Source organism: Mya arenaria, chromosome 13, assembly GCF_026914265.1.
Source record: "Mya arenaria isolate MELC-2E11 chromosome 13, ASM2691426v1".
NCBI classification, from domain to species: Eukaryota; Metazoa; Mollusca; class Bivalvia; order Myida; family Myidae; genus Mya; species Mya arenaria.
In genome coordinates this window covers 9,075,467-9,101,626 of record NC_069134.1, presented here as the reverse complement: position 1 = coordinate 9,101,626, position 26,160 = coordinate 9,075,467, and the positions used below count along the sequence as shown (strand labels likewise).

Below are 26,160 nucleotides of genomic sequence, written 5' to 3'. Positions count from 1 at the left end.
TGGATGGATACTTATACTTATACTTATGCATCTACTTTATTGTCGTCTGGTGCCTTGCCTTATGCCTCTACTTTATTGTAGTCTGGTCCCTTGCCGTATGTCTCTACTTTATTGTCGTCTGGTGCCTTGCCTTATGCCTCTACTTTATTGTCGTCTGGTCCCTTGCCTTATGTCTCTACTTTATTGTCGTCTGGTCCCTTGCCTTATGCATCTACTTTATTGTCGTCTGGTGCCTTGCCTTATGTCTCTACTTTATTGTCGTCTGGTGCCTTGCCTTATGTCTCTACTTTATTGTCGTCTGGTGCCTTGCCTTATGCCTCTACTTTATTGTCGTCTGGTGCCTTGCCTTATGCCTCTACTTTATTGTCGTCTGGTGCCTTGCCTTATGCCTCTAAACAGGGATTCTTTTTTAATCTTCGACCTTTGGGTTTGACCCTGTAGTATTCATTGTACAGTGGAAACTCACTAAACTGGATCTCCACAAAACCGGAATCCTCGGGATACCGGACTTTTTTCAGAGTCCCGATTTTCCCCTTCTATTTTCAATGTAAAAACATCCCTACAAAACCGGAACCCCGGAATTCCGGATACCGGACAAAAAATCGAGAATTTTTTTTAGTTGTCAACGTAAATTTACCTCACAAAACCGGACGTATATTTGTTAAAACATGTCAAAATGATTTTGTGTATTAGGAATTCGCGAATCGCGTGTCACTTTGTTTTGACAGCCGGTGCGTCGTTAAATATTGCACCTGTGATGTTGTGTTAACTCGATAGTCGATAATGATGATTGCGCTGTGGATTGACTGCCGCGACATCATCAAACGATAATCAAACTTGTGAAAAGAAAACTGATTGAAACATTAATTTGTTTGTTGCAGAAAATAAAGAACTAGAAACGGTTATTAAGTGATCATTTTGGAGGGTTGTTTTATCATAAGACTTCTATGATTGAATCAAATTAGAGCGGTGCGTTAATTAAACTATCAAACATACATAACAAGCATTAAATTACGCGAGTTGTTTGATTTTAAAACTTGAAAAAAGATGATAGTAAAAACGCAGAAATGTTTAATTATGTCTATCATTTTGCATGTAATTTAATCATGTCTAATATATGTATAATGAAATAAAAGAACTAGAACAACGTGGACTACAGGGTCAAGTCCAGCATTCAAACGTTTAAATTACTATGAGCTTATTTGAAGATACATATATCACGATCAAAGCCCAGCAGAAACGCAATAAGACATTCAACGCACCAGTACAATACACATAGATCCAATATCTTAAATACTCGATATCAAGAATTGTTGTGGTTACTGGTTTTAAACAGTCCGGAAAAATAGTCAGCTTTGATAAACAAGTTTAAAGAGACCGTTCCCAGGCAGTAATCCTATCATTTATTGGTAGTTTGATACGTGTGTGGTCTTTTTGTGGTTTTAGTTGTACGTTTTTGTCTCTCGTTCAGTGTTGTTCAATTTACATTTTACTGACCGTTCCCAGGCGGTACCTAACAATCCTTGATAAACATACCTAGTTTTTTTATATATAGTATGTATGCACTGTGCTGTTTGTGGAGTTTTGTGCTGTTCTTCCATGTTTCTTGTTTGTGATTTTATGTGCTATGTCTTTGGCGTTTGCCCAGTGCCATTTAACCGGGTGGATGTTTAAACTTTTTGCTACTGAGATTGTTTCTGTAGCTGTTCTCATAAATATTGTCGTTTGGACCTGGTGCCTATAAACAGGGTTGATATAGGATATTTGACTACTGGGCTTGTCCTTGTGGTTTTCATTGTTTGTTGTATTGTTTTAAAAAAAAAGACATTTACCTCTCGCAAGACGGACTATAGAGCCCTCCATGCAATGTATACGGTGCGAACATGTTGTCGCTATGGTGGTGTTTATATGGCTCATTCGGCTAGTACAAACGTTGTTTAATGATTACGAACATAAATTTCTTGTCTTACTTCTTGTGTACGACTCGTTTAAACGATTGCTTCTTTGCCATTATTTGATTGATATTGTTAATTACAAATTCAAACTGGCTGTGATAAACGTAAAGAGTGGAACAATTTGGTTATAAATAAACAATACCTTCTGGGGATTTCAAAATAAAAAAGGTGACCGTACTATACGATGAAAAGAGGTTCCAGTATGAACAATAAATTGCCCTTTGTTAAAAAATCAAAAAAAATCGTGTGCCATTTCTATTTTTACCGGAAAATAATTGCAGAAACCGACATGCTATGCACCTGCCCAATTCGAGACATGTCTTCCAGAGTTCCTCTATCATCGGTGGCATTCCATTACTCACCATGCGCAGATGGTACACCTAATAAGGAAACTTTATGGTCGCCATAGTGGGATGTGTGGAAAGGTCAGAGTATGGAGATATCAATAACCCAATATCAGCATTCCTTTCAGCCATTAATTCATGGAAAGCAATTATCTTGATCTAATAAAAGATATAACTTTATTACTTCCCCTTAGTAGTATGCGCTATAAAATCGTAATCGTCTTGCAAGCAATTTTGTGAATACTCATGGATTTCCATGATTGAATTAAAAGAATGTTATTGTTACATTTTCAATATATTTGTGTTATCATTACGACAAAACCGTCTGTTAGAATAGATTTTTTTTTTAAATAAGTTTATTGATCATTTCATATTCAATTTACATTTTTTTAAATGCGTCATTGTGTTTTATGTGCCTCTTAAGTAGTCTCACGCATAATAGGCACATCGAGGGTTTTTATCTTGGGAACCAATTAAGAACTTGCATATGTGAATTTCGTAAGATGCACCCAGCTTGGAAAATAGGTTTTCTCCGGGCACACCGGTTTTCCCCACCAGACAAAATGATCGCATCCTCACGTACAATCGGGCCATACTAAATCATTTCTCCACTATCGTTGTAAAATAAAATAATAGTTCAAACTAAGGAAATATATATGCTGATGATTCCGACCCATCAAGGCAAACAGGCATTAGTACGTATCCGTCGTCCGAATGTGTATTTTCATTTGCAGTGTGCATCGACTTATATTTGTCTGCTAAATCAGTCTGTGAGCGATTTAGGTACATTATCTTGATTTCACCTTTGGTAATGAGGTACGCTTTTAATTTGCCGTTCTTGCAATTTTCAAAGAAAACATTTGCTCTGAAGTTGCACACGTTTTCTGCCAATAATTCAACGTGTTTTTCATCAATGTCGAGCCGGCTAAATCCAATGCCCTTAGTAGATGAATGAGCGATAACCACGAATTTATCAAAAAAGCTGATTTTTCTAAAGATTCGGTGGTTCATCAAGGGTTGACGTTTTTCCGACCACTGCCACAACATGACCCCATTTAACAGGTCAAAGCAGAAAATACCATTCTCAGCGACAATTATCTGCGACTCTTCTGTATTCAGGACTGCACTAGATGGATTCCAATCCTTGGAAATAGGAATACCACCAAGATTCACCTCATCTTGCTTAAATTCCGATAGTTTGTATACGTGAATGTGCTTACCAGAGCAAAGAACTAGCATTTTGTCCTTTGCAGCTGCTATAGTCTGTTTTGGGCTAACACATTCCCATTTCAAAACTAATTCAACGCAACTACCTCCTATCGTCACCAAAGGTTTATTTTTCGAAGTCATTGCACCAATGACATTTTTGTCAAGAAGGCAAAGCTGCTCACAGTTATGCTCATACTGTATAACATCACGGAACACCAACTGATTTTGAACAAAGCCGATTCTGAAGAATGAAGACAATGTAGTACAAAACGCTACTATATGGCCGTTTGCATCGATCACGGCGTCCGTAAAAGACAAACTTAAGAGCGTGTTTGACTCTATGCTTTTCAGTAGCTGGAACCTTCCGAAGACGCCTTGGCTCGAATTTGATTTGGATGATGAGGCCTCATGAAATGCCATTCCTGTTTTTCGCACCTGATTGCCTTTGACTTTCAAAAAGGACGAAGATGAGGAAGGAGAATAACTGAGTTTAAGCCTAGAAATTTCATTCGACAGTTTCTTTTCTCTGCTTATTCTGTTGTCAATGATTGGCAAACGTTCGTTTTCACGCATTCGATTTTCAACTAGCGATACGGTTCCAAATCCTCCGAAAAGAATTAAGTCTGAGCTGTTTTCAAATAAAATCGCTTTCGGCAAAGTTCCAATTTGTTCATAACATCTGTCTCTAAAAGTGCCAAACTGGTCATCTGAAAACAACAACATTTAGATTAGGTATAAAGGAGTATCTCTTTTTATATTTAAAATAATTTCCAATTATCATGAACAAAATCGAAAACGAATCTCTTACAAATTGCGAAAATTTAAAAAAAAACAGGTAAGTAAATACCCTGACTTGGTACACCTTGTACGTCTATCAACACCCTTTGAAGACTCTCATGTTCACTGCTAGCTAAACTTGAAACTTCGCGTTTTGTTTCTTCACATGATGCCTGTAATTTCAAAAACCATTTGTCTATCGAGATCAAAGCTTCCTCTTTCGACAATTCCAAATTGTGTATACGCTTTTTAATGGCCTTAACTAGAGACGTCTTATCGCTTGGACTATCAAAAGAAAATGCCAAATCTTCCTGAAGGTTGCTTTCTGCTAAAAAGAAAAATTTAAATAAATATCGCATGTTTCCATGAGTCAAGACAAACAATAACAAACAATTTACTTGCTAGAAGGCCACCAGCCCATGTATACATCACACGATACATGCATGAAAATTACTTGTGCAAATTAGAGTAATCAATCGATTATCGGCATAATTCTTTATTTCTACAACCACAAACAACCTTTTATATTTTAAATACGTTTAACCAAAATATGTTTAAAAGGTAGCACACCTATTTTACGTAATTCTTCTCTGAAGTTTGTTTGGTTTTCCAAATAATCAGGTTCGATTATTTTAACAATGTGTGCATGTCCTCTCCTCACTAATATCTGAAGAAACGTGCTATACCAACTGCAAGGCTCAAGGCGCTTGTGAATACGATCTAAGAGCTCCATGGCAGCGGCTGTGTTTCCTCTTAAATCAAGCACAGACTTAATTTTCTCATTGTCTGTTTGGCTTATTACACTTTCCGCAACCAAATCGCTTAGAACATGGTTTACATCCAACTGGTTTTGAACACGGGAAGAGAATATCTGAATAAGATTCCTCAAATAAGTTGATGTTTTTAAAGAATTGTCCGAATCACTTTTCAGAAATGAGGCAAGAAACGGATAACCTGTGAAAATTGAAACGGCAATTTGTTATACATAGGAATATAACAGCCGGCACAAACAAACTTATTTATGGAAAATACACATTGCATTGTAAAACGTTTATGCTCCGGGTGCAATTATGCATTTTAAAAATCAAATAAGATAAGGTACCTGCGTTTACTAGGACACACAGAAACGTTCGACAAACTTTTCCTCCTATAACCTTGTGTAACAGCTTACTCAATGCTTCTCCTGTATGTTCTGGCTCTATTCCCCTTATTCTTGTTCCATCTACTAATAAATGCAAAATGTGTGCCGATTAAAAAGATTTCAAATAAGCCGGATTTTAAAAGAAATTTGATTAGTGTTAATTATTTGTTTCTGTGTTTTATGTCTTTGATGTTAACCATGTGCCATTAAACGGGGTTTATGTTTAAACTTTCAACCTTCGACAACTGTGCTTGTTTCTGTTGTTTTGTATATAAATATTGAAATAAACTTTAGCGTCTGCTAAACATCAATAAATTTGATTTAAAGGCATACTGTATTACAGCAACATTTCCCTAATGCAGTACCTTCATCAAGAAGATCAGGGTTTAAATACTGGTTCAAATCATCTATATCCACAATTTCCACAATTTCCGACCAGTAATCAATGATTCTCTTTGCAATGTTTGATTCTGCATCTTCTGGCATTTCACCAGCCGCCCTTTCTGTATTAACGGAGCCTTTGTCGCAAGGTACTGAAACAAACAATGGATAAAATTTATTGTGTGTCCAAAGAAGTTTAAGCTAATAGATTTTCTTAATAACCATTGAATTCCTATCTTACTGAAATTGGAAAGAATTTAAGTTATGTAGCATACCAGTCCGTTCTATAGTTTCTTCCGTTTGATGTTTCCAGTAAAAGTCTGGGTCGACATCCTTAACGAGAGAGCTTTGTCCGTTTTTGTACAATGCCTATAGACATGGAAAACATATGGTAAAATTTATGATAGTTTATGTTGTCGTGCCCTTGTAAGTGAGATGTGTGAAAATAAGAATAATTATAGTTACTGGATCTCTAGATTACAGTGTTTACTAAGATATCTGAAAATACTAAGTGAATGCATTCATGATACCGGCTTGTACAAATCTGTAAATCAAAAACTATAATCTATGTATAATACATGTACTGCATAAAACAATACAATGTAAATAGCAAAAAAAAACAATACATACAATATAATAAGATATTGAATAAACAAGAGGATACAGCGAATATATTGCTTTTAACAGGCTTGTTCTAAGACATAACATTCATGAGATTTGAATCTGAATAAATCAAATTTGTAATATTATAAAGTTTGAAGTTGAACTCATGAAATTGGCAAATTTGTTAATTGATAGCCAATGGCAAAAATATGGTTTGAAATTATTTCTCTGTATTTTGGAAATACTTAAAGAAAATGACCTTCTGTTTCAATTAAATTCAGCCAGTTGATCCGATGATGTTCGAAATCTTGCATGATTCCAGTGTTTCTTGCTGATAATAAAAAAATATGTGAACTTTTCTCTTTCAAAGGCGTGTTTGTATATAGCATAACTTTTTAATTTAGAGGATTTTTCATTTCCGAGTACCATTTTTGGAAATATTTATCAAAACTCCTATTTCGTTTAAGCTCGAGACAAAAACTGCCTATTTCTTTTTTAACCATACATTCCAAAGTGTTGTCCAACATTTTTTTTAACTCAGAAAGTTTCCGGGGTTTTTTAATAAACGGATGCCAAGATACTTGAATGATGGAAATACTTCGATGGAGTGCTATAAATTGATAGAGTGATATATCAATATGTGTGGATCTTCCATTTCAAATTATCATGCTTTACTTTTGCCAACATTGATTCTTAATCGCCAGTAATTTTCAACATTTTTTTCAAAATCGCTTTTAAACTGTCTTGTGACTGCAAATTATACCATGTCGTCTGCATATAATAATAATGAGAATATTTAATATATTCCAAGCAAGTCAGAATTTATATTTTTAATAATATCGTTTATCAAGAACAGCGCTCCAGAAGAATATTCGATTAAGGGAGAGAACACCGTGTTGAATTTAACACACAGCTTGACAGAGTTATACAGAGTCCTTGCTTTTCACTCAACGTTTTCGATATAATAGATTGTGGAATAAATATACAGTCAGCTATTTGGAATCCAAACTGGTTTTCTGTTAACTTTGCATTCTCTTGTGACAATTAAGTCAGCATATTTAACAAGATTTGAGTGTATATTTGTGAAATTTATATTAGTTAAAGTGGTCCCTTTATAGTTTATACCATCGTAAACATCCCCTTTTTGAACACTTGGGTAACAATATCTTTACCCAATGACTCGGGGTGTACTTGTGTTAGAAATATACGATTGTAAAGAGGAAGTATTAGCATTAAACATATGAATAATTGGGTAGGCAACTGATATCTGTCAGAGCTTTTATTATTAGTTTAAGATAAAACAGCTTTTATGATTTCGTTTTCGGGTATATCTAAGATTTTGATTATCCTTTGTGGTTGTTAGACTCGAAGTGTTCTTTGTCATGATTTTCATATTGGTTGAACATGTCTCTAAAATGGTTGAATAAATCGGCAGCGTTTTATGAAATTAATTTATCTTCTTTTTATCATAGCGTTTCTTTATTATTTTCCAAAATGTATGTGGATTGGAAGATACCTATTTATTTAATCGTTGGCATTCTTTAATTGTGTAGGCGGTTAAATTCATCTTACATGATTTACACATTCTTTCATTCTTTCATTCTGTGGTATTTGTCAATCTATAAATTTTAGTAAAATGCAGAACATAAAGTAAAAAAGTGATCCAAGCTGACTGACAATATATGACCATTAAACCATATGGGCATGCTCCTTTAAGGAATATTAATTTGTGCAATATAACTAGATAAACTCTACAACCAAGTAAATATGTTAGTGTTTTAGAAAAAAATCCATGGGGAATGAACGTATTAGTCCCTTGTAAACTTTCTCTATCAGATTCAAATTCTAATATATATATACCTATTTCACGACAATTTATGATGACTGAGATTTTCATAAAACCTACATTTTATCACGTGTTATTGATTTCGCGATAGTTTTTATTACTTGAAGAGCATTGGTCATATGGGACAAAATGAAGGAAACAGGATATTTCACTCAGGAAAAGTACTTAATACTAAACAAACAACATTTACCAGCAAGAAACGTTGATACCACTCATCAGGGTTGAGATGGGTTTTGATACGATCAAGGAGAACAACCGTGGCTGCTATACAACCGTGGTTCTGCTGTTCGGCTATAATCTCCTCTTGGTCTACGTCAGAAATGACTCTGTCGGCCACAAGAAATGTTGTCAGTTCTGATGGTTCTATTTGCTGTTTTAATGTCGGTGCAAACAATTCAATTATTCTTCTGTAGTTTCTGTAATTGGTTTTGTTCAACGTATCCTCGCAATTTAAAAGCTTCTCAAGAAAAATGTACTCTGAAACAGACAATAACTTCTTGAAGTATTCTTCAATTTTTTTTTACAGGGACTCGCACCAACAATAATATTCCCGATAATGCATCTGAAAACATGTATATTATCATTATTTTACTATTTGATACGGAAATTGCAGAAAAAATGCAATGGAAGTATATAAACAACAACCTTGTTATAGTGGCGAGCGAACCGGTACAATCAAGAAAAAATAGAAACCCGATAGCTTATCAACTTGCCCACAAGGACTTATACAATTCTGATGTTTTTGTCGGAAACATGTCAATCATCAAATCAAGTAAAAGCCTTTTGTTGAATCGCGTTAGTGACGCATTTCAAAATTGTGGACTTCAATGACAACATTTGAGCATTTATCAACATTTGTTGAAGGGTTCAAGCCGTCTGTGTCTAAGTTTTATACTCCTGATGATTTGCCACACTTTATTTCGTAATAACAAGAGTGCAGTTTTTACACCATGAACGAGTAACTTTAAGTTGTATGCTAACGCTTTTCACAAGATTAAAATAAACAAATCAGAAACCTTCTCTTCTCAGGGCGTCGATAAACGCCACCCATTTTCCTTGCGACGTAGACAGCAATAAGTTATCAAGAAGTTTGTTGTTTGCCCTTTCTGTGGATATCTTGTATAGCCGTTTAATGACTCTACTCTCGCCTGAAATTAATACATGCCAATCTAACAATAGCAACATGATTACGTTGCATTAGAATCCCACAGCCGATAACCTACTTTGATTTGGGTTATTCACAACAAAACAAATAATATTACAATCAGTACTTGTCATAAAATCCAGCATAACGCGAAAAATATGATCATTTTTTTATGATTTCTGTATACGTTATGAAATATATACATACATGAAATATGTATTGTTTTACATTACCTTGGGTTATAAATGAAGGAACAAGGTGCTGCAGTACACGCTCTGTTTTGATACACTGCACAATTTCTGGTCGGAATTCACATATCCTTCTTTCCATCTTCCAAGCATACTGGCTCCAACAGCCTCAGGAAGGTTTTGAAATTATACTTTATTTTGGCTCAATCTGATGACAAAACGAAATAGAATGATGAGATATCAATATGGTATTCCTTGTGGTATACTTAAACATCCGTTTAAACCATAAAAATCAATTCAAAATGACCTAGTTCTTGTATCGTCACTTTCATATCATACTGGGAATAGAGTGGGAAATACCCACTGCGTTAGTCTTTGTCTTTGGTGTTAACAAACTAATATTACGTTGCATTTTAATATATACGTTTAAAATATTTAAATATATTTTAAATTTGGCAAAACTCCAGAAAATGCCAAAGCTTTTTTAATCTAAAACGATCAGGAGTATATTTAATTGCTTTCTAATGCAAATAGTTCACAATATTGTGTACTTTAAAGTAGTGCAAACGGGATGATGTAAGTTAAATAAACAGTGCATACTTTACTTTGCGGAAATAGATTCAAGTGTACCATCCACTCTGGACAAATGATATATACATGTATTATTAGATTTTATGAAATCATGCTATGTAGACGTAACCTACTAAACTTATTGATAGCGATCTTTTAATGTACCAATATATAACTATGTATTTCGTACTCAGATTCTTGTGAGCTTGTGTGTCCCTCGCTGAGTGACTGTGTCTAGTAATATGTCTCTCGTTGTGTGTCTCTTGTTCTGTATCATCACGGTGTGTGTCTATCGTGTGTGTATCTCGCTGTGCGCCTTTATTGTATGTGTCACGTTGTGTATCTATCGTGGTGTGTATCCCGCTGTGCGCCTTTATTGTATGTGTCACGTTGTGTGTCTATCTTGGTGAGTATCTTGCTGTGAGCCTTTATTGTTTGTGTCACGTTGTGTGTCTATCGTGGTGAGTATCTTGCTGTGAGCCTTTATTGTATGTGTCACGTTGTGTGTCTATCGTGGTGAGTATCTCGCTGTGCGCCTTTATTGTTTGTGTCACGTTGTGTGTCTATCGTGGTGAGTATCTTGCTGTGAGCCTTTATTGTATGTGTCACGTTGTGTATCTATCGTGGTGAGTGTCTTGCTGTGTGCCTTTATTGTATGTGTCATGGTGTGTGTCTATCGTGGTGAGTATCTCGCTGTGAGCCTTTATTGTGTGTGTCACGTTGTGTGTCTATCGTGGTGTGTATCTCGCTGTGCGTCTATCGGATTGCGTGTCAATCGTTGTGTGTATCTCGATGTGTGTCTTTCGTTGTGTATATCTTGTTATCTTGTGTGTGTGTGTGTGTGTGTGTGGGCTTGTATTACCACCGTTTTGAGGACGTATAGTGTTACGCACACCAACGGTCTGAGGACTGTTCGTAGTATGAGGACTTGCACACGAGTCCTCATAAAGATTTTTCATTATTTGGCATCTTCGTGAGGACTATGTTTAAATTTTCCAAAATCTACGAAGTCCTCAGAAAATAGCGTTGTCTTGAATTCGTGTATGCCACCATGCACATTTTTCCCCGGTCTCTTAAAAGTGTGCATAGGCGAACCAATCAAATTGCGCCTGAGTGGTAGTATCTGTCCAATCAAATGTAAGTCCTCATTTAAGCGATATGGTGTATAAAGTGTATCCATGTCCTCAAAATATCGGCACAGCTAAACATTGTGCATCCGAACTTGAGTTTGTATGTTCGTTAATTTGTTGTTTCTTTTTTATTTACCTATTGTGACTGATAAATAAGAGTGTTAATTATTTAGCAAGTTATGTATCTAATGCCGTTTGTTACGTTGCGTTACTAACGTCTACTGTCTCTGTTATAAAAGTTATAAGGAAGTTATAAAAAAAATCTCAAATTTAGCCATTTTAAGATTTGCAATTGTTTATCATTTCAATGAAGAAAACGAAATGCCATCATACTTCCCTGTGATTTTTATCTGGTCTAACAAAGCACTCGCATTCAGTTTGACGCGTACTTTATTTGGACGTGAAAAGTCCAAGATCACGAATTTACAATATGCTTTATAGCTTGAATTGTATCCTTTTTATCAGCTAGAGTTCGAGTGAAACATGTCTGGTACCCGTGTTTGATTTTCAAAGCGGGGGTATATGGACATAAACATTGAAAGAGTGTTAATAGAAATCAAGACCGACTTTGTATATATTTAACCATGTATGCCCAAATCTTTAAATAAGCCAGTCGTCTTTCAATAATTGGACCAGTTCATTTTGGTTTTGACGGTAATGTGTACATGTATTTAAATAATGACAAATTATGAATCCAAACACTTCAGACCCAGGCCAGAAGGGTCCTTCCAGGAGCTCTCTCGTCTGGGTCTACAGTGTTTGGAGAGCTCAAATTGATGGGACCTTGGGCACAAATGGGTTTTTATTTTTCCGAATGTTAGTTGAAACACTAACCCAGTCAGCAGACGTATATTGGGTCTATATAGCAAATATATCGGCATGGACGTCGGCTGGATATCGGTACCGGATATCGGGGCGATCGAAATCTTGCACATCCTATGCTAAATCCCCTGGATATCCGTATTGTTATAGACGGTATATAGCCTCAATATAGTTCCATATCCCCTGGATGTCGATTTTCTGATATAGGATCTATATACGGAAGCTGATGTCCTTTGAATTTCAATATTAAACTATAATCACTTTACCAGTTTTGCATATTTATTATATCTATATATTTAGATTAGCTTCCCATTTACAACTTTCGCTGTAAAAGGGCAGCTGCTTAAATAGAGATGCCAATATCCATCTTTTCAAATATTACTATAGCTATTTGAGCTTTAGTTTGATGACAATTGTAATATACAAATATTAATTCTCCTAATTCTCTCTACTCTTAATTTAAAGATATTTATTTTTTAAAGAAATGGTGTATTTATCCTGAAATGTAACAGCAAACAGAAATAAAGTCTTATTTAAAATTATATGCAGGATAAAATATACAATTGAAATGGTCAACTCATTTTTATTCAAATTGTTTTGGTTTTAAATGAATAAAAAGGGAGGTAATAAGACAATATAGGGCCAATATTGGACAAATATATTTTCAATCTCAATGTTATCTACAGTCCTATATCATACCGACATTGGGCACACTGAACATGCCTCAATATCATTAAAACTATATTCTAATTCATAAATCAATGCTATATCTGTAAAATATCCGATTTTCTGTGTGTAGTGGTATCAATTTGACATCGAGTTCAAAACATCATACTAATATTGCCTCAATATCATTAAACTATATTCTAATTCATATATCAATGCTATATCTGTGAAATATCCGAATACCTATATCAGATTACTGATAATCCCTGTGATATGACATCGAGTTCAAACATCACGCCGATATTGACTCGATATCATAAAATCTATATCCTAAATCATACATCAATGCTATATCTATGTAATATCCGAATACCTATATCAGATTACTGATAATCCCCGTGATATGACATCGAGTTCAAACATCACGCCGATATTGACTCGATATCTTAAAAACTATATCCTAAATCATACATCAATGCTTTATCTATGCAATATCCGAATACCTATATCAGATTACTGATAATCCCCGTGATATGCCATCGAGTTCAAACATCACGCCGATATTGACTCGATATCATAAAAACTATATCCTAAATCATACATCAATGCTATATCTATGTAATATCCGAATACCAATATCGGAGTACTGATAATCCCCGTGATATGCCATCGAGTTCAAACATCACGCCGATATTGACTCGATATCATAAAAACTATATCCTAAATCATACATCAATGCTTTATCTATGCAATATCCGAATACCTATATCAGATTACTGATATCGCCCATATATATGCTTGCTGGCTGGGAATAATGTAGACCTGTATGGCGAAAATGTCCACTTAGTGTAATTCAAAAATAGAAAAAAAGCGTACATATGTTTTATCTGAATTTAGTTGATGATTTTTTACGAAATTAAGACCGGCTGGCTTGCGGTAGGTCAGTGGTTCTACCCAGTTGTCCGTCTGTGCAACTCAGATGGGTTTCTGGGGTCTTCCTCCACTTGAGGTTAGCCGGACTTCGCGCAATGACTGCAATACTGTCGAAGTTACGTAAAACCCAACACAAAACAAAACAAAACGAAATTTAGAAATGAGTGAATATTTAGCCTACCAATACATTTCCATGAATTCCCTTGTGTGAATTGGGTTGATGAGAGGGCTGAGTTGTTTTTGTTGTTGATGTTGTTGTTGATGTTGTTGTTGTTGTTGTTGTTGTTGTTTAACGTACGCAGTTTTTATCACCATTTAGGTCGTATCACGATCAATGCGATCACTTTACCTGCATATACTTTTCATGGTCTAAACTTACCCGAACAGAGTTTGTTTAATCTTGTCGTTCACTTAAGACTGACATACAATGAATCAGAAAAAAGGCAAATGGCCGTAAAAAGGATTTTGTGATATATTTAGACAGTCACAAACTATGTGACGGAACCCGGGTTCAAACCTCTACGACGAGACGACTCTAGGACTAGGAGCCAGACCTCTAATTACTTCGCTTTCGGGCTCCGCTAATTGCTTCAGCGCATTGCTTTGTCAATTAAAGACGACATGATACAGATAATTTGAGTAAATAAGTTTAGATGAACGGATTTTTTATATATCCCGTTTACATGTTTGATGGTTCGGCTAGGGCGATGGTAACCAGTCAAAACGTACCCAAGTAAAAACGTACCCAAGTCAAAACGTACCCACATCCTGGTCAAAACGTACCCAAACCAGGTCAAAACATAAGCGCTTTTCTGGTCAAAACGTACCCACATAAAAAGTTTCACACAATTTTTGAAAAAATGACTATTTAATATAAAAAAATGTTTCTGCAACGCCGAATTATGTTCTTTTTCTGTGTTTAAAGCCAATTTAATCTCATATAAATCGTGTTTGTTAATGTTTAATGACAGATTTAAAAATCGCTTTTCCGGATATTTTATTGACTAGTATTTTGGGGCGATTATGGAAGATAATCCCGGTGCAATCGATGAAAATTGAAGACAGGCAGGCGAAAAATTAAATAAGTTGTTATGATATAAACAATTAATTTTATATTGCCGGCTTCCCAATGTGTGTTTTGTCTACGTGGGTGTGTATCGAAATTCAAGGGAAGTTATTGACGAGGGCGGAGCTTACCTTTGGCACCGGAAGACCAGTTTCCATATTATATTAGGGTGGTCAGTTTGATCCGATAATCGTCGCCATTTCCCGTCACTTGACTTTATCGAGAAGCAAGGCATTTACTCTTAAGATGTCGCTGTTGAAATAACAATAGCAATATTGTTACTCCTCCATGCAACTACGCAAAACGGAAACAGAATGCGAAAGTTTGCCAGAATGCCACTGACCTACCGCAAGCCAGCCGGTGGCTTCCTCACATAAAGATATTCACAAATCCTTTTGGGATTCAAACCCACAGCAGTGAGGGGCTAGAGATTATGAGTCAGCGACTCTAACCTTGCTACCACAGAGGCCCTGCTAACATATTTTTAGGTCTCCTGCAGCAGAAAACAGTTGAAAATATTTTGTCAAAGGGGGAGTAGCAGTAACAATTTCTCACTTTGCCACAATTTTTCAATGCTTTCTAAACATGGAATTTTCATTTCGATAAACAGTTTGATCTTTTATCCACATCTTTCTAAATGTTGTTTGCTGCAGAAACCCCATATTAGGGAATGGGTTAGAAGTCATGTTATGCTGTTTTTTGAACAGGTCAGAATAATGAGCTGCAGGAGAGGTCTCCAAGTGATGATTCCCAGCAAGGGTACCAGTTCCCAAATGCTGTAACATCCAATACTGACAGACAGCTCAATGGTAAGATTAGGTTGAGTAAGTTGTGGCTTGTTACTTATTAATATTTAGCAACTCAATTGATATTTGAATGCCTTTGTTTATCGTTCAGTTTGTATAATTTAATCTAGAGATATTTAATTAAAGGGTGCTTTTTACGCTAGTTTGTGCAAGTCGTCTTCAGGATCGCAAGGTCCTCAAACTGATTGTTTATCTTCCAAAGTGCAAGTCCTCTGAATGTAAGGTCCTCAAACTGATTGTGTGATCTTTCAAAGTGTGTATTTCAAATGACTTGTTATGCTGTTTTTTTCCAACAGGGCAGAATGATGAGCAGCAGGAGAGGTCTCCCCCAGTGATGATGGTCAGCAAGGGTACCAGTCGCCAAATGCTATTACATCCAATACTGACACACAGCTCAATAGTAAGAACTGGCGGAGATAAAATTGGCCTGTTATTTAGGAAGTGTTTATCTTGTTAATCAATAGGTATTAAGTTGAAATCGGAATGCCTTTGTTTATCTTTTAGACTGTAGCACATAATCTGCAGGTATTTAATGAACTGTTGCCTTTTAACGATAATTGGCTATATTTTGTGCAAGTCCTCTGAATGTAAGGTCCTCACAAAGATTGTGATATTTTTCGAAGAGTATATTGTATTCCAATACTAGATACTAACATGTCTTTGCTTGTTTTGTCGGGTTTTTCACATCACTTCGACAGTATTTCTGTCATTTTGCGACGCCCGGCTTATAACAAGTGGAGGAAGATCCAAGAAACCCACCTGAGTTACACAGACAGACAACTTGGTAGAACCACTGACCTACCGCAAGCCAGCCGGTGGCTTCCTCACATAAGGATATTCACTCCTTTTGGGATTCACACCCACAGCAGTGAGGGGCTAGAGATTATGAGTCAGCGACTCTAACCTTGCTACCACAGAGGCCCTGCTAACATGTTTTTAGGTCTCCTGCAGCAGACAACAGTTGAAAATATTTTGTCAAAGGGGGAGTAGCAGTAGCAATTTCTCACTTTGCCACAATTTTTTAATGCTTTCTAAACATGAAATATTTCATTTCTGTAAACAGTTTGATCTTTTATCCACATCTTTCTAAATGTTGTTTGCTGCAGAAACCCCATATTAGGGAATGGGTTAGAAATCATGTTATGCTGTTTTTTGAACAGGTCAGAATAATGAGCTGCAGGAGAGGTCTCCAAGTGATGATTCCCAGCAAGGGTACCAGTCGCCAAATGCTGTAACATCCAATACTGACAGACAGCTCAATGGTAAGATCAGGCTGAGTAAGTTGTGGCTTGTTTCTTATTAATATTTAGCAACTCAATTGATATTTGAATGCCTTTGTTTATCATTCAGTTTGTATAATTTAATCTAGAGATATTTAATTAAAGGGTGCTTTTTACGCTAGTTTGTGCAAGTCGTCTTCAGGATCGCAAGGTCCTCAAACTGATTGTTTATCTTCCAAAGTGCAAGTCCTCTGAATGTAAGGTCCTCAAACTGATTGTGTGATCTTTCAAAGTGTGTATTTCAAATGACTTGTTATGCTGTTTTTTTCCAACAGGGCAGAATGATGAGCAGCAGGAGAGGTCTCCCCAGTGATGATGGTCAGCAAGGGTACCAGTCGCCAAATGCTATTACATCCAATACAGACACACAGCTCAATAGTAAGAACTGGCGGAGATAAAATTGGCCTGTTATTTAGGAAGTGTTTATCTTGTTAATCAATAGGTATTAAGTTGAAATCGGAATGCCTTTGTTTATCTTTTAGACTGTAGCACATAATCTGCAGGTATTTAATGAACTGTTGCCTTTTAACGATAATTGGCTATATTTTGTGCAAGTCCTCTGAATGTAAGGTCCTCACAAAGATTGTGATATTTTTCGAAGAGTATATTGTATTCCAATACTAGATACTAACATGTCTTTGCTTGTTTTGTCGGGTTTTTCACATCACTTCGACAGTATTTCTGTCATTTTGCGACGCCCGGCTTATAACAAGTGGAGGAAGATCCAAGAAACCCACCTGAGTTACACAGACAGACAACTTGGTAGAACCACTGACCTACCGCAAGCCAGCCGGTGGCTTCCTCACATAAGGATATTCACTCCTTTTGGGATTCACACCCACAGCAGTGAGGGGCTAGAGATTATGAGTCAGCGACTCTAACCTTGCTACCACAGAGGCCCTGCTAACATGTTTTAGGTCTCCTGCAGCAGACAACAGTTGAAAATATTTTGTCAAAGGGGGAGTAGCAGTAGCAATTTCTCACTTTGCCACAATTTTTTAATGCTTTCTAAACATGAAATTTTCATTTCTGTAAACAGTTTGATCTTTTATCCACATCTTTCTAAATGTTTTTTGCTGCAGAAACCCCATATTAGGGAATGGGTTAGAAATCATGTTATGCTGTTTTTTGAACAGGTCAGAATAATGAGCTGCAGGAGAGGTCTCCAAGTGATGATTCCCAGCAAGGGTACCAGTCGCCAAATGCTGTAACATCCAATACTGACAGACAGCTCAATGGTAAGATCAGGCTGAGTAAGTTGTGGCTTGTTTCTTATTAATATTTAGCAACTCAATTGATATTTGAATGCCTTTGTTTATCATTCAGTTTGTATAATTTAATCTAGAGATATTTAATTAAAGGGTGCTTTTTACGCTAGTTTGTGCAAGTCGTCTTCAGGATCGCAAGGTCCTCAAACTGATTGTTTATCTTCCAAAGTGCAAGTCCTCTGAATGTAAGGTCCTCAAACTGATTGTGTGATCTTTCAAAGTGTGTATTTCAAATGACTTGTTATGCTGTTTTTTTCCAACAGGGCAGAATGATGAGCAGCAGGAGAGGTCTCCCCCAGTGATGATGGTCAGCAAGGGTACCAGTCGCCAAATGCTATTACATCCAATACAGACACACAGCTCAATAGTAAGAACTGGCGGAGATAAAATTGGCCTGTTATTTAGGAAGTGTTTATCTTGTTAATCAATAGGTATTAAGTTGAAATCGGAATGCCTTTGTTTATCTTTTAGACTGTAGCACATAATCTGCAGGTATTTAATGAACTGTTGCCTTTTAACGATAATTGGCTATATTTTGTGCAAGTCCTCTGAATGTAAGGTCCTCACAAAGATTGTGATATTTTTCGAAGAGTATATTGTATTCCAATACTAGATACTAACATGTCTTTGCTTGTTTTGTCGGGTTTTTCACATCACTTCGACAGTATTTCTGTCATTTTGCGACGCCCGGCTTATAACAAGTGGAGGAAGATCCAAGAAACCCACCTGAGTTACACAGACAGACAACTTGGTAGAACCACTGACCTACCGCAAGCCAGCCGGTGGCTTCCTCACATAAGGATATTCACTCCTTTTGGGATTCACACCCACAGCAGTGAGGGGCTAGAGATTATGAGTCAGCGACTCTAACCTTGCTACCACAGAGGCCCTGCTAACATGTTTTTAGGTCTCCTGCAGCAGACAACAGTTGAAAATATTTTGTCAAAGGGGGAGTAGCAGTAGCAATTTCTCACTTTGCCACAATTTTTTAATGCTTTCTAAACATGAAATTTTCATTTCTGTAAACAGTTTGATCTTTTATCCACATCTTTCTAAATGTTTTTTGCTGCAGAAACCCCATATTAGGGAATGGGTTAGAAATCATGTTATGCTGTTTTTTGAACAGGTCAGAATAATGAGCTGCAGGAGAGGTCTCCAAGTGATGATTCCCAGCAAGGGTACCAGTCGCCAAATGCTGTAACATCCAATACTGACAGACAGCTCAATGGTAAGATCAGGCTGAGTAAGTTGTGGCTTGTTTCTTATTAATATTTAGCAACTCAATTGATATTTGAATGCCTTTGTTTATCATTCAGTTTGTATAATTTAATCTAGAGATATTTAATTAAAGGGTGCTTTTTACGCTAGTTTGTGCAAGTCGTCTTCAGGATCGCAAGGTCCTCAAACTGATTGTTTATCTTCCAAAGTGCAAGTCCTCTGAATGTAAGGTCCTCAAACTGATTGTGTGATCTTTCAAAGTGTGTATTTCAAATGACTTGTTATGCTGTTTTTTTCCAACAGGGCAGAATGATGAGCAGCAGGAGAGGTCTCCCCCAGTGATGATGGTCAGCAAGGGTACCAGTCGCCAAATGCTATTACATCCAATACAGACACACAGCTCAATAGTAAGAACTGGCGGAGATAAAATTGGCCTGTTATTTAGGAAGTGTTTATCTTGTTAATCAATAGGTATTAAGTTGAAATCGGAATGCCTTTGTTTATCTTTTAGACTGTAGCACATAATCTGCAGGTATTTAATGAACTGTTGCCTTTTAACGATAATTGGCTATATTTTGTGCAAGTGCTCTGAATGTAAGGTCCTCACAAAGATTGTGATATTTTTCGAAGAGTATATTGTATTCCAATACTAGATACTAACATGTCTTTGCTTGTTTTGTCGGGTTTTTCACATCACTTCGACAGTATTTCTGTCATTTTGCGACGCCCGGCTTATAACAAGTGGAGGAAGATCCAAGAAACCCACCTGAGTTACGCAGACAGACAACTTGGTAGAACCACTGACCTACCGCAAGCCAGCCGGTGGCTTCCTCACATAAGGATATTCACTCCTTTTGGGATTCACACCCACAGCAGTGAGGGGCTAGAGATTATGAGTCAGCGACTCTAACCTTGCTACCACAGAGGCCCTGCTAACATGTTTTTAGGTCTCCTGCAGCAGACAACAGTTGAAAATATTTTGTCAAAGGGGGAGTAGCAGTAGCAATTTCTCACTTTGCCACAATTTTTTAATGCTTTCTAAACATGAAATTTTCATTTCTGTAAACAGTTTGATCTTTTATCCACATCTTTCTAAATGTTGTTTGCTGCAGAAACCCCATATTAGGGAATGGGTTAGAAATCATGTTATGCTGTTTTTTGAACAGGTCAGAATAATGAGCTGCAGGAGAGGTCTCCAAGTGATGATTCCCAGCAAGGGTACCAGTCGCCAAATGCTGTAACATCCAATACTGACAGACAGCTCAATGGTAAGATCAGGCTGAGTAAGTTGTGGCTTGTTTCTTATTAATATTTAGCAACTCAATTGATATTTGAATGCCTTTGTTTATCATTCAGTTTGTATAATTTAATCTAGAGATATTTAATTAAAGGGTGCTTTTTACGCTAGTTTGTGCAAGTCGTCTTCAGGATCGCAAGGTCCTCAAACTGATTGTTTATCTTCCAAAGTGCAAGTCCTCTGAATGTAAGGTCCTCAAACTGATTGTGTGATCTTTCAAAGTGTGTATTTCAAATGACTTGTTATGCTGTTTTTACCAACAGGGCAGAATGATGAGCAGCAGGAGAGGTCTCCCCCAGTGATGATGGTCAGCAAGGGTACCAGTCGCCAAATGCTGTTATATCCAATACAGACACACAGCTCAATAGTAAGAACTGGCGGAGATAAAATTGGCCTGTTATTTAGGAAGTGTTTATCTTGTTAATCAATAGGTATTAAGTTGAAATTTAAATGTCTTTGTTTATCTTTTAGACTGTAGCACATTATCTGCAGATATTTAATGAACTGTTGCCTTTTAACGATAATTGGCTATATTTTGTGCAAGTCCTCTGAATGTAAGGTCCTCACAAAGATTGTGATATTTTTCGAAGAGTATATTGTATTCCAATACTAGATACTAACATGTCTTTGCTTGTTTTGCCGGGTTTTTCACATCACTTCGACAGTATTTCTGTCATTTTGCGACGCCCGGCTTATAACAAGTGGAGGAAGATCCAAGAATCCCACCTGAGTTACACAGACAGACAACTTGGTAGAACCACTGACCTACCGCAAGCCAGCCGGTGGCTTCCTCACATAAGGATATTCACTCCTTTTGGGATTCACACCCACAGCAGTGAGGGGCTAGAGATTATGAGTCAGCGACTCTAACCTTGCTACCACAGAGGCCCTGCTAACATGTTTTTAGGTCTCCTGCAGCAGACAACAGTTGAAAATATTTTGTCAAAGGGGGAGTAGCAGTAGCAATTTCTCACTTTGCCACAATTTTTTAATGCTTTCTTAACATGAAATTTTCATTTCTGTAAACAGTTTGATCTTTTATCCACATCTTTCTAAATGTTTTTTGCTGCAGAAACCCCATATTAGGGAATAGGTTAGAAGTCATTTTATGCTGTTTTTTGAACAGGTCAGAATGATGAGATGCAGGAGAGGTCTCCAAGTGATGATTCCCAGCAAGGGTACCAGTCGCCAAATGCTGTAACATCCAATACTGACAGACAGCTCAGGCTGAGTAGGTTGTGGCTTGTTACTTCTTAATATTTAGCAACTCAATTGATATTTGAATGCCGTTGTTTATCATTCAGTTTGTATAATTAAATCTAGAGATATTTAATTAAAGGGTGCTTTTTACGCTAGTTTGTGCAAGTCGTCTGAACGTAAGGTCCTCAAACTGATTGTTCATCTTCCAAAGTGCAAGTCCTCTGAATGTAAGGTCCCCAAACTGATTTTGTGATCTTTCAAAGTGTGTATTTCAAATTTTTGAATTTGTGCTTTTCTCATCCGGTAGGGACTTATGTATTATGTATAACTTGTTCTGACAAAGTGGAAGTGGGGACATCTGTGTCCTATGGACACATTTTCTAGTTTTCTATTGGAATTCTGTTTTATGGAAATACTTTAAGGGAACCCAGGGGCGGATCCAGGGTTTTCCGATGGTTGGGGGGGGGGGCAACTGTTTGGCAATGTAACCCCCTACAAATGAACAATAAAGCGACCATGATTATATGCAAGAAACTTTGGGTCTTCCCCAAGGGTATCTTAGACTCTTAAAGTCTTAATAGACAAATTAATGTGTTTAACATCTAAAAATACATGTAAACTGTGACGAGTTTAGTGAAAATGCACACCAGGTTTTACAAAGCAGGGGTCTGTCAATGGGTATAAACGACAGTGTTTGTGATAAAGGAAAAGTAGATAAATACCGTATTTCCCCTAATAGAAGCACCCTCCCTAATAGTAGCGCCCCCCCCCCATGTTTTGAATCCAAATGTCAACCCCACCCACTGACTAAAAGATATCAATGCACTGGTGAATCTTGTATTGCGATCGAAAAAAAAAGGTTTCTATTGCTAATTAGGCTGAAAGTAAACTAAACATGAATACATCATTTGTAAAAAACGAGATTTTCCGCCGTTTCCATACACAAATTCTATTAGAAACTCTTAAGTGTTTCGTTTCATCGTAAAACGTAAACATTACTGCACTACCATTCGGGACCGGTCTCTTTTCCCCCGGATACAGCTGGATTGTTTCCATTCGTAAACAATGATAATACCTGATTATTTTAATTAAATTCCCAGTTTAAAATATATCCGTCAAACATTCTGTTATAAAAAATGAATTTCATATTTGGTTAAAGTAGATCTTAGGGTACTCAGAGAAAATCCGATCCACTCCCGAGTGCTAGACATTGACTCCAATATTGTCAACTTCTGCTTTCCTCTCCGATGATATTACAAGTTAAAATTTGCGGAAAAAATCGTTTGGCAGGCATTTTGGATCTCTTGTAGATAAAACTTGGTGTCTACAATTTCAAATAATCGAAAGATAACGTCGTACTATCAGAGAAGCTGCAATTACCGATCGGTATTTGTGTATAGAGTTTCATAGCACTTAGTGACCGTGAAATTTCTAGATAATGAAAAATAAGGTCTGAAATAAGAGCGCCCCCTGATCGGTTTGCACGGCGCCCGGGCGCTACTATTAGGAGAAATACGGTACTACAATAACATGACTTATTTCACTCAATATGGTTCTTTTCGATCTCATTTTATCAAAGTTTGGTCTTTTTTAGGCGATTTTCCTCTTTGAAAAAATGCACCTTGGCAAATTTTAGTGTAGGCGTACGCTGCTTCCTACCCCTCTAAATCTGCCTTTGGAACCCTAGTTTACTCCAGATTCAAAATGTTAAGTATATGAGAATCGGGTCATTCAGTCTTTTGATTGTCGTGGAGGAACATAAGCATGTCAACATTTTCTGACCATTCAATTGGATCTTGCTTTAATTTTGACAAGAAAGCTGTGTTTGTGAAACAGCAATGCCCCCAAAGGTTACTGTCACAAAAATTGACATTTGACCTTGAATTGACCTGTGATCTTGAATGGTGACCTTGACCTTGACATGAGACCCCTCAAAATGTTTGGTTCCAGGATACGTACATGCATGCCAAGTATCTAGTATGTTAAAAAGCTATGTAAAATGTTAAAATTGGTTATTTGACCTATATATTTGGCGTATGACCTTGAACAATGACCTTGACCTTGACATGTTTGCATTTTAAATGTGCAGCTTCATGAAATACACATGCATACCAAATATGAAGTCTCTACCTGTATTATTTCAAAAGTTATGGCCAATTTTAAAGTTGCACACAAACCAACAAACACAAACAGACGGGGCAAAAACAATATGCCCCCCCCCCCATCTAGATCTTGATTGGTTTAAATGAGGTCACGTGAGTTTCAGTAATTTTACTATATTGACTCATAGGTGTGGCCTAAAAAAATATGACTCGTAGTCGTGGCCTAAATATGAACTGACCGGATCCGAATAATTCCATAAGTTTCTGACACAATCGCATCCATTTAACTCACGCTTAACGCTTTCCTACTGACGTCATGTACAATGTCCTGCGCAGCAACGTCACACACGACGTCCTGCGCAGCCATGTTGCACACAAGGTCTGGTATTATTTCCGACATACTTAGAAGTCCGATTTCCTGTAGGAGCAAATTTTCTAAGGAATTCCTAAGGAGCTTTGTGAATACGCCTTAGGGAGTTTCGCTACTTAAGGGAAAATCTCACTTAGGTGAAACTCCTTAGGGAAATACTTAAAGGCTTTGTGAATATAGGCTCTGGTGCGAAACGATAACATTAAGTCAAAGTTATTGAAAGCGTACATGTAGGCTTTATTTAATTATTAAACAATTGTTGCCTTTCAGATTCAGTCGATATGACGATTTATCAACCTGAAAAAAGTGATATCGACCTCGGGCTGCGCCCTCGGTCAATATCACTTTTTCCAAGTCGATAAATCCTCATATCGACCTCACTAAAAATCAATAATTGTATATTGTTACCCTGCAAATGAGTTTTAACAAACCATAGTATTAAAAACAAATTTTACAGCAGCTTATTATTTACCTTGCTTTTAAATTTGGCACCAACATCGAATGAGATTGTATGGTATAATGTATTGCATCGTATAGTGCACTATACTACAGCTGACACTATTTTGTGTGTCCTCTGGACTAAGGTCCTCTCAAAGAGTGTATATTACAGAGAGTGAATTTTAAAGGTCTTATGTTGTTTTGTTTTTAAAACAGGGCAGAATGATAAGCTGCAGTTGAGGTCGCCCATTAAACATTGCCAGCAATGGTACCATATCAACACACAGCTCAATTGTAAGATCTAGTTAAGATAATGTCTCTTCGTTAGTAAAAAATTATTTACAGTATTAGTCTCTAGCAACTATGTTGAAATCGGAAAGCCTTAGTTCATAATTCAGACTTTATCACATAATTTGCAGATATTTAAGGAACTGGTTAGTTATGTAATAGTTGACAATATTTTGTTTAAGTCCTCTGAATGTTAGGTCCTCACACAGATTGTGTGACCTTACAGTGTGTATTATAAATGTCATATTGTGCTGCCCCCATTGAAGTTGGAATGACTTATGTTATTTTGTCAAATTGTTTCACATAATCTTCAGATAAAAGATGAACTGTAACAATATAATATTTTATAATTTTTGCAAGTTCTCAGGATGTTAGGTTCTCATACAGATTGTGTACTGATCTTACAAAGTGTGTTTTTTATACCCCTAGATCTAGAGACATATTGTCTATTTGTTTGTTGGTTGGTTGGTTTCTTTGGGACCAACTTTAACATTGGCCATAACTTTTGAAATACAGGTAGAGACTTCATATTTGGCATGCATATGTATTTCATGAAGCCGCACATTTTGAATGCAGACAGGTCACGATCATTGTTCAAAGTCAGACATATATAGTCAGAATATATAGGTCAAGGTCACCATTTAAGGTTAAAGGTCATTTCTTTTGTGACAACAAACTGTGGTGGCATTGCTGTTTCACAAACACAGCTTTCTTGTTAATGTCATTATATTATGTTTATAAAACAGGGCCAAATGATGAAATGGTGAGGTCGTCCAGTGGTGATGAATGTGATGATGGTCAGCTAGGGTACCAGTCGTTGGTAGTTCTACAACCCCACCCCGACATACATCAAAGTGGTAAGAACTAGTAGAGTTATTAGGCCCCACTGATGGGGTGTGGGGCCTAGAGATTTGCACTCTGTCCATCGGTCCTTACGCCTTTCCATGCTTCTGTCGGCCTGACATATTTTGTCCAGACAATATCTAAACCGCTTTGCTGTTAGCTGGTTACTTGGTTGTGTCAATACATCATGGGTAGGAAGTGTGCCATTTCCTATTTGTGTTACTCTGTGACCTTAACCTTAACCTATGACTTCAGTTAAAGAAAAAAAACTATTT

At 36.8% G+C, this 26,160-nt stretch overlaps 2 protein-coding genes across 3 annotated transcripts; one reads left to right on the top strand and one right to left on the bottom strand.

The window, feature by feature from the left end:
- Positions 1–2,508: 2,508 nt before the first annotated feature.
- On the bottom strand, positions 2,509–10,140 carry LOC128213414 (uncharacterized). 2 transcript variants are annotated; one of them, XM_052919078.1, is made up of 9 exons: positions 9,634–10,140; positions 9,273–9,404; positions 8,447–8,733; positions 6,083–6,176; positions 5,792–5,959; positions 5,388–5,510; positions 4,856–5,239; positions 4,356–4,613; positions 2,509–4,215 (listed from the first exon to the last, which is right to left on the bottom strand). In XM_052919078.1, exons 1-9 carry the CDS (start codon positions 9,728–9,730, stop codon positions 2,942–2,944), a joined length of 2,817 nt encoding a protein of 938 aa, XP_052775038.1. In that variant the 5' UTR covers positions 9,731–10,140; the 3' UTR covers positions 2,509–2,941. The 2 variants fall into 2 exon arrangements, with proteins under 2 accessions (XP_052775038.1, XP_052775039.1); XM_052919079.1 differs by having other exon boundaries at positions 4,356–4,610.
- Positions 10,141–15,089: 4,949 nt separating this feature from the next.
- LOC128213861 (uncharacterized protein FLJ40521-like) lies at positions 15,090–25,910 on the top strand. Its single transcript, XM_052919928.1, has 14 exons — positions 15,090–15,135; positions 15,483–15,584; positions 15,878–15,931; positions 16,742–16,812; positions 17,137–17,239; positions 17,998–18,114; positions 18,393–18,446; positions 19,256–19,372; positions 19,651–19,704; positions 20,514–20,630; positions 20,925–21,011; positions 21,771–21,875; positions 24,971–25,048; positions 25,789–25,910. Exons 1-14 carry the CDS (start codon positions 15,090–15,092, stop codon positions 25,908–25,910), a joined length of 1,227 nt encoding a protein of 408 aa, XP_052775888.1.
- Positions 25,911–26,160: the final 250 nt, after the last annotated feature.

Coding starts and splice junctions, on each gene's coding strand:
- LOC128213414 (XM_052919078.1), bottom strand. CDS start 9,730: ATGGAAAGAAGGATATGTGAATTCCGACCAGAAATTGTGCAGTGTATC. Junction 9,405..9,633: donor TCCTTCATTTATAACCCAAG/GTAATGTAAAAC, acceptor TATTAATTTCAG/GCGAGAGTAGAGTCATTAAA. Junction 5,511..5,791: donor CCCTGATCTTCTTGATGAAG/GTACTGCATTAG, acceptor TGCATTTATTAG/TAGATGGAACAAGAATAAGG.
- LOC128213861 (XM_052919928.1), top strand. CDS start 15,090: ATGCGAAAGTTTGCCAGAATGCCACTGACCTACCGCAAGCCAGCCG. Junction 15,932..16,741: donor AGTGATGATGGTCAGCAAGG/GTACCAGTCGCC, acceptor TTTTTTGAACAG/GTCAGAATAATGAGCTGCAG. Junction 19,373..19,650: donor CAATGGTAAGATCAGGCTGA/GTAAGTTGTGGC, acceptor TTTTTCCAACAG/GGCAGAATGATGAGCAGCAG.